This window comes from Anas acuta, chromosome 2 (assembly GCF_963932015.1).
Source record: "Anas acuta chromosome 2, bAnaAcu1.1, whole genome shotgun sequence".
NCBI lineage: Eukaryota > Metazoa > Chordata > Aves > Anseriformes > Anatidae > Anas > Anas acuta.
The window spans coordinates 38,755,439-38,769,889 of NC_088980.1; the positions used below are offsets into that span (position 1 = coordinate 38,755,439).

Genomic DNA, 14,451 nt, shown 5'->3' on the forward strand with positions numbered 1-14,451 from the left:
ACTCTCTTTTACCGTGAATTTCAGAAGTTTTTATTGCATTCATAGAGTTTGAGAGAAGATGTATGATTAACTTCCCTGGTCAGCAGTTAAGATGATTTTGTGTAACTTCGTGGCTCAGCTAAATGTAAGCTTGTGCTGTATGTACTGTGGAACTCCACTTACCGTATGATAAATTTTCAAACGTTGAGGTAGTTAGGTATCTTATCACATCCACTTAGAAGTACAATCAGAATAGTAATATTATCTCTTGAACCTGCAGCTAATGCAGTCTTTACCAGTTGTTCACTGATGTAGCTTGCTGCTTTCTCATAGAGCCTCTCAGAGGCGACCCAGCCTCTTCCTGCAGCTTGTGATTCACAATCAGACAGGTACATTTTTGTGTCCTGTTCAAAATCTGTTGGTGCTTTACAATCCACTGGCAACGTGGTCTTCAACAGTTGCTGGCTGGTATAACTTGCAGGTTCATCACAGAGTATCTTGGAGTCCATTTTTTCTGCCAGGTGTGGGCATGAGTCATAATTAGATAGGTGTGCTTCTGTATCTTTCTGAGGCTCTTCCATGTCTGTAGATCCTATTGTCAGTGCATTCTTTTGCAGCTGTTTATGGATGTGACTTGAACTGTTTGCACAAAAAGTGTCAGTGTCTGTTTCTTCTTGAGCTGTGTTCTGTGACCATGGCTGAAAACTCTTATATTGACAAATTTTTCTGTCCTCTGACTGTGTCAGTTCTTCAGAGTCACCTTGTGTAATATCAGACTGTTTTATCCCTCTGTTCAGTTGACCTTTTTCATCATTACTGAAGAGAGACAGCTCTGGATCAGCTTGTTTTTTGTGGTCATTGGTTTCCTTAGGAACTTTGTCTTCACTTTGCAAATAGCTACTCCTAGAACATTTTGGCTTGCTTTGTGTGAAGTTGCCTTTTGAGCCACTAGGAAAAATATTGGAGTACAGCATCTCTATTCCATCTTGCAGACCATTAGTAGCCTCAGAGTGGTTTAAGCCCTCTTCAGAGAAGGTCATCAAATACTGACATTTATACAGAGAGGCCCCGTTTTGGTGAACATTTTCATACATTCTCAAATAACGAGTGAATGTTTTTAGTGTTACTGCACATACTTGATTGTAATCCAAAACCTCCCAAAGCCCATTAGAAGCTAAAACAAGAAATTGGCAAGTATTATCAATAGGGACAGAGATGCTGTGAGGTACAGGTATAACAGATTTTTTCAGTACTGGATCTCCATGGTGTCCAAGACCCCTTGTAGTTTTAAGGTGACCCTCTACTAATCCATCTGGTTCATTAGTGCTGATGTTTCCACCGTTCCGAAGTATGCGTTTTCTCTCACGTACATTAGAAGTGCTGTGATCTTCTGAGAGGCAATAACTCTTGCCATTTTTACATAAAACTGCATGTACATTCCCTAAAAGTGAAATAAATAACTTTGAGTTATAGCACACTGTTTTTTTGATGCTGTTACATCAATGATTACTATTTTGCTAAGGACTAGGGGAGGGAGGAAAAAAAAAAGCTGAGATTGTTCTATTTCTACAATCATAGGTAGCAATATGACTATTAATTAATCCAGTTCCGTTTTACAGCAAGGTTTTCTATGGTGTCTTTCTCCCAGTATCCATAAGGCTATACCAGATCCTTGTTCTTTGACTACAGCTAACCTTCTGCGAGGAATCTGACATTTCATTCAGCCTAAAGTAGTCTGATGGAAATGTTGTACCTTGATTGGTGTTTAAGCCAGTGTGCATATGGATGATGTCTAGTGCTCTTTCTCAAATACTCTTCTAGGAGATTGTGTGCTCTCTAAATACTTCATCTGAACTAACCCATCAAAAAGGTTCAGGTTATGTTTAGCAATACATAGTTTCTAGTACCTGAAAAATAATTTGGATGTTATTTAGGATTTACAGTTTACTAACATGCCTTAAATCTATTCCTTGCATAGGGAACCTAAGGGAGCAGGAGTTCTTGCAGTTGTCTTAGACTAATTTATTTCCTTTAGCAGGAATAGGTACTTTACCTTTCTCTCAACACTCATGAAATCCAAAGGGTGGGAGTGGGAAAAGTGTTGCAAATCACAACACTGCAGGTGACTAGCCTCATTGGTCTTGAATGCAGAGCATAAAGGAAAGCATCTCTGAAAAGGCAGTATTTGAGATCTCCTGTGGCCTCACTGGGAGGAGACCATTTTTGTGGTGGGGAATTTGCTGGTCTACTCCCATGCCTTGGCATAAGGGTAAAAATGATGTGTTAAAGAGAACTTGAGTGGGATGGTTGCTTTGCAGATGCTAAGCTGGCTACAGTATGTTCATTTAAATGGTGTAATTAATATTTTCTGACTAGAATAGGGCACAGATCTACTTCGAAAAGTGTTTGTAAGTAGGCAGTACTTAAACAGTTGCATTTTTTGGGAAGTATTGGTGTTATCTAGTGTAGGGGACGGCTCCAAGTATAGTTCATGTGAAGGCAGATTCTCTAGAAGGTGATTCACAGCATTGAACTGAAGAATATCTTTTTTTATTGATTATATAATATAAATATCTTAAGTTATCTGCAGTGTGAATATATTCTTGTTCTATCCCCCTTACTGTGATTTCCATGGAGAGCGAGTTGATTGTCTAAAACTTCCTTTGATCCCTCAGAATAAGACCCCCAGCTGAAACCCTAACAAAGGGTGTAATATGTGAAACAGTTTGCAAGGAAGAGTAAAATCTAGTTTGCTTTTGGATGCTGCAAGTTCATCTGCAAACCAGAGACAGGGCAGAAAAGTCAACAAGAACCAGCTGACCTATTTATATGGTATGAAATAAAGCAATGCTGCCATCTTCTGCTCTGCGTATCTGATCGTTCTCTTCAGTTCCTCATCTGTTTCTGAAGGAACGTGTTTATGCTGCTGTAAGAACACATTCCTGGGGTGAAAAATGAAGCTTATGCAAATCTTTTTTTCTTCAATGTAATGAATCAGGTGGGAAATTAATGTATTAGTTTAAATGAATATATATTTAGAAGTGGTTCAAAAAGGTTTGAAGCATCTCTGATCAATTTAATGCCTTACCTCATTTACAGGGCTTGAGCTTACAGCATCTTTAAATGAGGCCAGCATAAAATTTCACCTGGGAGGGCAGGATGCAGGCAGGTAATTACAACTGGAAAACTTAAGTTGGGAAAATTCTCTAATAATTTTTCTTAACGTTCATCCTATGTCTCAAGCTTATTGAAAGAAAAAGGGGGGGGGGAGGGAAGTGTTTTCCTTGGTATGAAAACATGCATTTGTTAAATCTGAAAACATTACAACTTTTGTCTGAGTTGCTGCTGTACTCGGTTAAAGGTAGGATTGCATCTCCTGCAGGAATGTGATCTGGTACTAGATTACAGTTTTATTAACAAGTAACAGTGAAATGCAGGTGACAGCAAAAAATGCTTGTTGAAGGTAGAGAAAGTATGGATATAGCAACAAGTGTTAGGAGAAATGAGGAAAGGGGGGTCAACTGCAGTTACATATTTCAGTGTCAGTGCAGGTTCAAGTTGTTTTATAGCATTCCATAGATTTGTGGAGAATAGCATATATTTGCTATATATTTTAAATACGGGATCAGTTTTATCCAAATGTGGATTTTTTCACCTCCTGAAGAAAAGAAGCATCTCAAAACATTGTCACTTTCCTGTTAATCTTTGTGGCAATATATAGTGGCGCTTAAGTCTGACTGAAAAGAACAGAAAACATTTTAAGCATGTTCCAGTGACATGAGGAATTTATCAGATCTAGAATAAAGTTCATGATTGCCTGCCCTAAAATGATGAAATCTTAAGCCTCCTATTGACTTTAAAAAAATAAAAATTACTACTTTTACACAGATCACTTGCATAATATGCAGCATTTCCTAATTGTCTTTCATGTTAGTAAATTTACCACCTTAACTCAAATATCATCTTAAGGGTTCTCATCCAATAAGGTTGGTACTTACTGTCTGATGCTGGTATCAATTACAAGGGAATTTATTGTGCCTCCTTCACACTGTCAAGTTAAAGCAATTGCAGCCTTTGTATTTCCAAATCCTTACTGCCAGTAAACCTCTGAATTAGCTTGTTTTTCTCTCTTTATTGGGTGGAGAAAAAAAAATCCAATGTGAGATGTACATACCTATGTTAGCAATGTGCAGTAACCCAGCAACATCCTCAGCTGTCCTGGTTAGTGGACTATGTGCTCTGTTTTCAAAGTGTGTTCTTTCTTCTTCATTACCGTCTGTATTTTCACTGGGGAGTCTTTCTATCAAACAGGTAACAGCTGAGCAGCCGCTCCAGCGAACTTTGGAAACTTCATTCCTTCCTAGTCGTAAAAGTCTGTCCATTCTCCAGAAGGACTTTGCGTATGCTTTGTGAATCCATTCGTAATTATTGGTCTTGTTGGTCTCATCGTTGTCCTGTTTATCAGAAAAAGTCATCTCCTTTTTCTTGTAGTCTGCCTCAATTACTGTGGCAAAAGAATTCAGAATTTGCTGTTCCTCTTCAGTCTTTTTGTAGGAAGAATCTGTTTGAGCAAGCTGATCAAGAAATAAAAGTGGAAGCTCTGCTGCAACCATTTCTGCAGCTGTCACACCATGATAGCCATCGACTAGCCCCAGAAAACACGTATCTGACCTATTTCCGTAGTTGTCCACTACAAAAAATCTGTCTTCCATGTCTCCCTGCCATGTGGAATTTTTATCTTGGCAAACTGATAATGCTTTTATTGAAGAATTTTTTATTTTTTTAAGAATACTAGGACTGGTGTTGAGATCACAATATGTTGTAGGAGTGTGATCATTGATAAGGAACTCAAATGAATAATCAATCTTCTGCCTATGTCTTTCAGAATATTTAGGAAGCTTGGTCAATGTTGAAATTAGCTTCTGTCTCTGAGCTAGAAGTGTTTCATTGTCCGTCTCTGTTTGTGAGCTATTGTAGCCCAGCAAAGTTAGGGCTTTGTGTTTTTTATTATGGTAAAAAAGATGGTGCGGATATACTGCTTGTTGACATGCTGAGCAAAATACTGAAATACACTCGGCATCTTCATTCTCAGGTGCAATTGTGACCTCCTCCAGATGATCCTCCTCATCTGTGCAAAGTTCAAAATGAGATGGGTTTGATTTGTCTTGTGATTTTTCTTCCATGTCATTCTATAAGAGTTCAATATGCAATGAATTTTCACTCTGATATTAGGTCTTCTTTTCACTTTTTTATAAGCTCTAAATTACATCACTGTATACTGTGACCCCTGTTTATATATGAAATTACATAAAAAGTGGAAGAACTATGTTTAAAAATTAGTAATACAACAAATTCAAGAACTGAAAAGTTTTGAAATATAAAATGAGTAACAACTTGGATTTATACTTGCTGAGTAGTCAAGTTCTAGGTCAGTTCTTTGTTTCCTCCTTGTGACTTGATGCATAGCCCTGTGCCTTCGCACTGTTAAAAACTGCAAGTAGTTCTTCATTGGCTTTTCTGTATCTATTCATCACTTTCCAGACACAGCAGTGTAGTGGCTCTGTATTTAATATATATATATATGTGTATATATATATATTTGAGATTAATATTAAAAAACAAACTTCCAATTTTGCATGGGCCAGTAGCATTGGTATATCTCTTTAATCGATCACACTTACTGGCAGCAGTTTTGGTTGTGATGGAATTTAGAAGTCAACTGGAAAAAGAAAGATTTTATAAGACAATAAAATATTGTCCACATATACGTAATTTGTTTTTCTCACAAGAGCTAGGCTTAGCAATGTTAATGTTCTTTTAATGTGGGATGCTCTTTGAAAGTGTCAGTTTCTACATTAAGAAAGCATAAGGAAGAGCAAAAATATCAAGTGGGCCAAGCAGTGTTTGAGCATTTAGATCTCTGGGTAACACACCTGCTCCTGGAGTTTGGTTATTTAGTTCAGTATTTACAGATGAAAAACGATAGGAAAAAATGTACTTGTTATAGGGTTTATCATAATCTCTTTATAGATTCCTGGCTTTGTTAGGCTTTGTAAACTCCTGCTAATCCACCACCAGGACGAACAGCGGTAGTTTAGTGGTGGTGATTTCTGACAGCTGCATTGAAGTGTGGCAAGTCCATCCTGTTTTGACCTTGTCCATTTTCTGAGACTCTGTCTTTAAACTTGATACAGACACACCTTAAAGCAGTTCCTCTGCAACTGTTGCCTCTTCGAGGACTTCAGCTGGGAAGGACACTTCCTTCTTTCTCACTCCTGTCCATTACCCGTGGGCTTTCAGAATCTTAAAGAATCCAAATACCTGTGAGCAGCTGAGGTAGAACAATATAAAATTATAAAGAGGAAAATCTCTTCTGTATAGAGTGATACCTGCTGAAGTGTTAGTAGAGCTATTTAAAAACAACAAAAAACACAACTTTTGATGCCATCCTTTACATTGTCCTTACTGAGGTGGACTTGCAAGCAGCTACAGCTCTCAATCTGATGTACGACCAGTTTAGAGGAAAGTCCTTCTCTCAACTAGAGGTGAGCATCAGAAATCCTCCAGATGTGCTGCACCATTCAGTGGCGCAAAATAAGTGGGTGTATGGTTGATCTATCAGCAGAAGACAAGCTTGCACAGCTTGTCTCTCTTCCTTTATTTTGCAGTCTGAATCTGAGCACAAGCCTTTTCACTGCTGTCTTCGTAATGACATGTTCATGTCTGAGAAGAGTTAGGGCTAATATATACAGAAAATCTGGCAAGCTGTTTTCAGTCAGCCTTTTAAATATGAACCCATTTTACATATGGTGTATATAAAAGCCCTTAGAATTACAGCCAGGAAGTTGAAAGTTTTCAACAAAATGTTAATTTGGCCTCAGGAAACTTAATTCTTAACACTTGCACACTCTGTAGATGTGTATATATTTGTAAGTGGGTGTAAGTGTTAATAAATCACTATTTTGGAGAACAAAAATGGTCCTAGTTTATTACAACTTGTAAATAACCAGGGTGATGTATATAATAATTCATGTAGAATAACAAGATACGCTACAGCTCTTCAGTTGAAATCGTTTTGCTCATAATTGTTAAAAGGACAGCCTTGATGTTAGATTTGTGTATAGTATGCATTCATTGTTTGTGCATACTTCATATATTTTACAAGCTGAAAACATGGTAAAAATGAAATTAAAAAAAAATCCTTGTTAATTTTTTATGAATTGAAAGATTAGTTTGTATTTCCTTCTCTCCTTGCATCTCCCTCATCAGGAACAAATAAAGACTTGCAAGTGTTTTGCTGTAGGGTTAAAGGATAACAGTGAGATATTGCCATCACAATATAAGAAGCCAAAGCTCTCAGAAAGGGAAAGCGAAAATGCAGCTTTCTAGCTCACTGCAATTTCCTTGTGCCTATTTAGGGAGCCTAAACCTGGCACTGTTTAATGTTCTGAGTTAAAAATAGAGGTGCAGTGAGGAGAAAAAAAAAAAAGTTGAAGAATGGGGAGGGAACCAGCATTTGAGATTACGTGTGTTTTCAAGGGTAAAGAATCTTATTTACTCCTTGTATCCCAGCAAAGAGCTGTTTGGTCACCTCTCAACCTTGCTGCTATGGAAGAGAGGCTGCCTGGAAGGGAGGCTGCCCTGCTGTTCTGCTGTGCCCACCCGCTGCCCTACTTGTGAGAGCAGCACAACAGAGGCAGACCACAGGGCTGTGGGCCAGGGGCTGGTGTGGCTGAGAATACCATTATCTCAGTAAATCTTGTATCTCTGGCACTTGGTACTGCTTGCTGTTCATATAGCAAGGAGGGGTTATTTTCTGTTTCTGCAGTTTGTCTTTACAATATGTTTTTGTTTTGTTTCTTAAGTAGTGAAGATGCCACTCAAGGAGTTTTAACGATCCAGGATTTGATTTGTGACCAAACAGAAGTCCCACATGCCTTCATCTCCCTCTGACACATGCCATTCCTGTCTCCACCCAGAGCTTGCTTCTTCCTCTCTTACCTTTGTCAGTCAGCAACTAAATTGTACAATCTCAAGTCCAGAATACCTTCCTCCTTGAGTGTTGTATTATTATTATTTGCTACATGTTAGTGGTCTTAGAAAACTCAATTTGAAATGCTGAGAGCAGCACCAGGAAAGGTGCCTGCCTGCCTGAGGGTGACAGGAGGAGACAGAGAAGGGCTGAGTGATGTAAAATGGAGGTCACGGTCTTACTGATCTTCCCATCACAATATTATCAGTTAATAGGCATGAACAGGCTGCACTACTGCAAATTCTTGCTGAACAAGCAAATGCGTCATACCTGTATACAGAAAAGGTGACAGGGACTCAGCGTTGCTGGCATAGCCCTTTCCTTAGTGTGATGTGCCTCGTGCTGCAGGTCTCTGCCAAGTAGCAGGCATGGGTGGCCACTGCCTTCCACTGTTTTCTAGGAGTGCTGGGCCTCCCAACCCACCTGCAGAGAGGATGTTGCAGAAGGAGCGTGACATCTTCTCCCAGGTGAGTCAGCCTAGGTCAGCATAGCACCTGACTTACTGTATTCCCAGCAGCAACAACACAGCTGCAAGGAAGTCCTGTTGCAAAAGGTGTGGGAAGAGATACAGGTGAACCCGGTGAGTCACGAGCTGTGCCGAGGGCAGTGCCTGCCTCCGGGACTTGGGAACACTCCCAGCACTGGCCTGATAATAGGCAAGGAAGGAGGAACTGATTAATAATTAAAATAATTACGGAATAATTTAAGGTAATTAGCCTCCTCATTTATCTTCCTAAGCGTTGTTCAAAACTGGAATCATGAGATTCCTGGCCCATTGGTTTCATGTCATCTTGAAATCGTCTCTGTCATTAGGTCGTCTTAAACAGAACTGTAATTTGTGACACTGTCCACCTGAAAAGAGGCACAGCTCCTCAACCAAGAAGAAGCACTTGAACTGGGTTACGGCAGCAAAAAAAAAAAAAAAAAAAAGCAAAATAAGTCTTCCTACATCATAACTATTTTGCACCTGGTGCCGGTTGCTGAGTCTGTGTGGTAGGGCAGAGGCACTGGTTTGGAACCCATCGAGGGCCTGCGTGGGGTGATCATCTTACAGAAATAAAAGTTTTTTTTTTTTTCCTCTGTGGCTTTATTTTCTAAATCGATGTGGTATCAAGCGTGTGGGTTGCCGATGGCTTGAGCACAGCTAGGAGGTGTGAGGCTGCTGGGCACCCACCTGCTGCTGCTGGGGCTGTGAAAAACCCTCCCTGTATGATTGAAGTATGCTGAGTGGGGTCCCAGAGAACTGTGGGGATGCAGATGTCAGAGGATGGAGTACAGAAACACTGAGGAGGCACAAGGAAGAGGAGGTAAGTGAGAAACAGGTGATATGTGCTATGTCTACGTGAAGCAACGGAGAGCTCTTGCCACCTTGAAACTACACAGTGTAAGGCTGCACAGTGACTGCGGGTGAGTAAACATCAGCAAGCAGCTTCTGAACTTATTTCACATGTGCTTTGTGTTGTATTGGTGAAGGCAGTAAAACGCCTCTGCTGCCTGAGTCCAGCCGCCAGCTTCTCACTGGGTTTTGGTCCCCCAAAACTGTGACTGCAGTCATAATGAGCATGCTCGGGGTAAGAAATGAAAAAAATGGCAAATTGCTTTGGCACTTGCAAGACACTTGTGTTGCTACAACAGTCTTGAGTGTTGCAATGACATTTTCTTTTTTTTTTTTTTTTTTTTTCCTTTAAAAATGGGGTGTGAGATTCTCTAACAAAGGCCTCCTGGTAAGGTTTGCCATCAACATTATTAATATTCCATGTAAGCAGCATGAGAAACTAACAAGGTGCTAGAGAGAGCATGAGGAACAAAACTTTTGCACTCTTAATACTTCCAGTGGTTCATAAAATATTGATAGCAGCTCTGAATGCCTGGTGGCCAAGAGGGAGGCCACTTAACCCACAAGGAATGTGCTAATGAAAGAACACAATGGGATTTTATACTTGGAGAAATTCCCCAGAGGGGGGAAGAGCTCTGCTTTCTCCATTTGCATTGAATGGCATGAATAAAAACAGGTGGGAGAGCAGGAAGAGTCCTGTCTTGAACAAAAGGAGAGGGAGAGAGGCGTGGGGTCAGACACAGAGCCCTGCCTGGGTTGAGAGATGGGGTTGGATGGGCTTGTGGAGCTGGGCACCAGGCAGGGAGGCTGCTCTCGGAGAGGCAGCGTTGTTCAGCGTCAGGCTGTTATTAGCTGAATCACTCGCTGTGTGGCCGAGATAGGCCCCAAAAGCTCCAGATGACAACTGGGTAATAAGCAGACACCAGACACACCCTAAATTGCATTTTAATTTTCCTCTTTTGTTGCATCAAGTGCAACTGCCTCCTTTGCTGGAATAACGTGCAGGTTTTTGCATTTAAGCTTGCCTGGTGTTTGGGGTGAATTCAGGCGATGGCAGCAAACCTGGACGTGGTGGCTTCCGGGAGCACCAGCTGCAAACAGCAGCCTCATCGAGGCAACCAGCAGCCTGAGAGAGACCTGAGAAGCACAGGAGCTGGCACGATGTCTCATGAGCTCCTGGCTGGCTGTGGGGCAGATGAGAAGCCTTCCTGGGATCAGAGGCTGCTCACCTGAGCTCGGGAGGGCAGGGCAGGGGGCAGCTGGATTCACCCTCAGTGCTCACTAAGCACCACTTTGAGACTCAGTTCTTGTGCAAACCCAGCGACATGCCCCGAAGGACAGAAACTGAAAGATGTGGCAGGGGCTTTTCAGACAATGCGCTGAGTTTGATTCTAATTTAACATCTTCATAATGCATACTTAATGATGGAAAATGAGCACTGGAGTGATTCTGTTGTGCTCAAATTGAGTTATGCATGCATTACAATGAGAAAATGAATACAAGCTAGCTTGTAAATTCAGCCAAAAGAAAAACTCTGTTTAACTATATGAAGCTGAGAATGTCATCTACAGAGTCATATTTTTCTGCTTTCCTAATGTAATACAACCTGTAACGGCCAGATTAAATTCACTGAAGCTACCACAAGTCAACGTCAACCCAAGTTATAGTCGTGAGTTTCTGGCCAGCAAATGAACTATTCCTTGTTTATTCTTGCCAAAAGTGCAAATGTGATATTTTAGCTGTCACTGGAGTGGTTTCAGACAAAGTAAATCCTTGGGATTTGTTTTGTTTTAAATGATAAAATAGCACAAGTTGAAACAAGAACAATGATTTTAAACATGCTAAAAACATAAACATAAAAAAAAAGTCTTACCTATCTTCAGGTTGAGTGATTTCTTTTTAAGTTGATCCTCCGTGATAGCAGGCAGTACTGCATTTGGAGTGAAATTAGTGTTTATAAATGTTACTATAGTAACTGTATCCGTAGCCACAGGCTGGCAGAGTTACTGTTCTGGCTACCTAGTGAGCAGCAAGGTAAAAAGCAAAGAGAAGAGACTGCATTGTAAGACAGCCACGATCTTGAGGCTTCTAGAGGGAAGTGTTGGAGAAGTGCTTTTTGCCTTTACAATAACCAGTGTGCTGCTTTGTGGTTTTCACATTAGACCCTCATAAACACACCATGAAATGTTTTATTTTAGTGGAAGTAAAAACTTTTCAAGCTCTTAAGGACCTAGAAGAATAAGGTGGAAGAATAAGGTTGTTTGCCTAGAGCACAATCCTGTGAACTCTGCCTGTGCAGTTGCAGACATAAAAAAGCACAGAGTGGCCCTAATAAACATCAGTGGGGTTACTTAGCCGTGTAAAAATAGTAACAGTGTTTTCAGCACTGAAACTTGTAATTCGTTTGTATATAGGTGTGTAAGTGATGCGTGGTTAAATAGCATTAGCTTACCATTTAGAGGTAATTATTTACCTTTAAATAATTTACTTATTTGGGGCTGGTGATTAATATATATATATATAAGAGAGAGAGAAAGAAAATCGACACAATAGGAGAACAGAATGGCTACAGGAGCTGCCAGCAAAGCCAGGAGCCTGTGCCCGAGATGGGACACCCTAGGAGCCCATACACTGTTGCAGATGAGCTATTCGCTGGTAACATTCGCTGCCGAAGCGGTGTGGTGGGAAAGCTGAAAGTGAAACCAAGTGATTACAGTTTCGTTTTCAGGTCCGGGAGGAAAGTGGAAGCCTCCCCGGCACAAAGCACTGCAAGCGCAGAGGTGCAGAGCATTATTCTTACACGGTGATTACCTCACGGCGGCTATCTGCTATTCCAAAGCGTCATCCAGCCACTTCCACGAATAATACCAGAGAGATCTCTAAGCAAATGTAAAGGAAACTCGATTATCCTATCCCCGTGCCGTTAATTCTCGCGCAGCCGGCGGCTGAGGCAGGGTTGTGCTCCCCGCCGCCTCCCAGGGCAGCGGCTCCTCCACCTTAACAGTCCGTCTTAAGGCAGGGGGATGGCAGCAGCCATCTTACGGGTCACTGTCACAGCTGCTCGGGAGCCCTGCACCGGCCCCAGCCTCTGCCACAGCCTCCCAACAGCCGGGGTCCCCACGGGGAAGGCCGGGGATGGGGCGGGGGCAGGTGCCGTGCCCCCACCCTTCACGTTTTCCTAAAGCAGATGAGGGAAGGGGGTGGCCCACATCAGTCTTTTGTTGATTTTAAAAGCTCAGCCGATAATAATGATGATTTAAAAATCCCCCTTTCCCGCAATAAATACCCCAGTGTTTCATTCTGAAAGGGAGCTCGGTGTGTCCTCCAGGTTTTGTTGTTTGTTTTATTTTTTTGTCTTCCCGCATTTAACAAAAACGTCACCTCACCATATAACCTAATGCATGGGAACATCACCAGCAGCTGGGGAAATGGGGGCAAGGGAAGAAGGAGAACACAGGGAAAGCGTTTTCTCACTCCTCCTGTCCCTTATGTACCCCCATATACATCTCTCTTAACTTTGCAGAAGTCCGGAGTCGTTTTTGGCTGCCCTGTGCAAGGCGCCGAGGCCTTGCCGCTGCAGGAGCTCCTCATGCCCTGGGATTCCCCTCACTCTTCATATTGCTGCCTCGGGTTTACACATCAAAGCGCTGCGGATCCCACACGAGCGCCCAACCTCTTCAAGCGCGGTGCCCTCCTATAGAACTGCCATTTGTGGTTTCTCACAGCTCGGCCGCATTTTTACATGTGTGCGGCGGAGCGCAGCTTCCCCCGAGCCGCACATCCACCGGGCGCTGCGCTGGGACCATTTGCTTCAATTTGTGCCCCGGGTTAGAAGGCGACCCCTGCGAGACACCGACTGACTGCTGTCACCACTCGCTCCGGGACGAGGTGAAGGATCGAGCAGCCTCCCCACGAGTTACCCCGCATTTAAATCTGACGTTTTTACACTGCCTCCACCAGAAACCACCTAAAAAACCCCGAGCCGTTCTGGCACCCCCTTGTCCCCCTCACAGCCCGGCTGCCTCCCGCGGGCGCTCAGGGCGCCGCCCGCACCGCTTCGCCCCCCTCACCCGGCGCGGGCGGGCGGGAGGCGGGTGCCGGCTCCCCCCCTGCCGGCGGGGCCGGAGCCGCCCGCGGAGCGCCGGGGCCCTCCTCCCGCCTCCCCCCCCGGGGAGCAGCCGGCGGCGGCGGCGCGGCGGAGGGGAGGGCCTAGGGCCGGGCGCAGGGCGCCGGCCGGCCGGACGGGCGGCTGCCGCCGCGCCGCGCCGCGGGCATGGCGGAGCCTGGCGGCGGCGGCGCCGGACCCGGAGCCGGAGCCGGAGCCGGGCCCGGGGCGGCGGGGGGCGGCCCGCAGCAGGGCTCCCCGGCCGCCGGGGGGGTGGCGGCCGCCGCGGGTCCGGCCCGTACCGCCGCCGACAGCCCCGCGGGGCCCGGCTCGGCGCGCACGGCCGGGAAGAAGGCGCAGCTGCGCGCCGCGCCGCGGGCCAAGAAGCTGGAGAAGCTGGGCGTCTACTCCGCCTGCAAGGTACCCGGCCGCGGCGCCCACCCGCCCACGGAGGGTGGGGATTGACGGTGGCGAGGGGAAGGGCCGTGCCGGGGCGAACCGAGCCGAGCCGGGCCGGGAGGGGAAGGGGAAGGGAGGGCGGCCCGGTGCTCCCCGCGGAAGTGGCGGCTCCTTTCCCCCCTCCCCGGGGCTCTCCAGCCGCGGGTCGCGGGGATAAACCCTGAGCCTGCCGACGGACGGGGCGCCCCCACCCCCGGTGTCGCCCCCTGCGGTGCCCGCGGCACGGCGGCAGCCCCGGCTGGCAGCAGCCGCCCCGGCGGGGCGCGGCCTCCGGGCTCCGGCAAGCCCCGGCCTCGCCGGTCACGTAGCTGTGACTGCCTGCCTCGCCCTGCCCCGGGCATCCCTCCCTCTGCACGCTCCTGCCCCGGGCATCCCTCCTTTGCCACGCTCCTGCCCTCCACCTGCAGCTCGCCGCCGGGTGGGATGCTCAGGGCTCGCCCCCGGTGGATTTGGAGGTGGAGGGAGCGTGGTCAGGGCGGCTGCTCCTGCCCTCGGGGGCTGGTGGCAGGCGGTGGTGTCGTCCGTGCGTGTCCACGTGCG

At 44.9% G+C, this 14,451-nt stretch overlaps 2 protein-coding genes across 4 annotated transcripts in view; one reads left to right on the plus strand and one right to left on the minus strand.

The window, feature by feature from the left end:
• Window positions 1-22: 22 nt before the first annotated feature.
• Window positions 23-5,205, minus strand: PP2D1 (protein phosphatase 2C like domain containing 1). The gene is made up of 2 exons (XM_068674341.1): window positions 4,154-5,205; window positions 23-1,420 (listed from the first exon to the last, which is right to left on the minus strand). The coding sequence occupies exons 1-2, from the start codon at window positions 5,160-5,162 to the stop codon at window positions 177-179; spliced, it is 2,253 nt and encodes a 750-aa protein (XP_068530442.1). The 5' UTR covers window positions 5,163-5,205; the 3' UTR covers window positions 23-176.
• An 8,326-nt stretch (window positions 5,206-13,531) lies between these two features.
• Window positions 13,532-14,451, plus strand: part of KAT2B (lysine acetyltransferase 2B) — a 44,309-nt gene continuing 43,389 nt past the window's right edge. For 2 of the 3 annotated variants that reach the window (XM_068674338.1, XM_068674340.1), the window contains exon 1: window positions 13,533-13,872. In XM_068674338.1, coding sequence (XP_068530439.1) covers window positions 13,621-13,872 — 252 coding nt within the window. In that variant the 5' untranslated portion in view covers window positions 13,533-13,620. Of the gene's footprint in view, window positions 13,873-14,451 lie in introns of all 3 variants that reach the window. The other variant, XM_068674339.1, reaches the window with a different exon arrangement.

What these genes read in the sequence shown, in the direction of transcription:
- PP2D1 (XM_068674341.1), bottom strand. Translation starts at nt 5,162, where the DNA reads ATGGAAGAAAAATCACAAGACAAATCAAACCCATCTCATTTTGAACTT. An exon ending in ACTGCACATTGCTAACATAG is followed by an intron (nt 1,421 to 4,153) that starts GTATGTACATCT and finishes TTTCACTTTTAG; the next exon opens with GGAATGTACATGCAGTTTTA.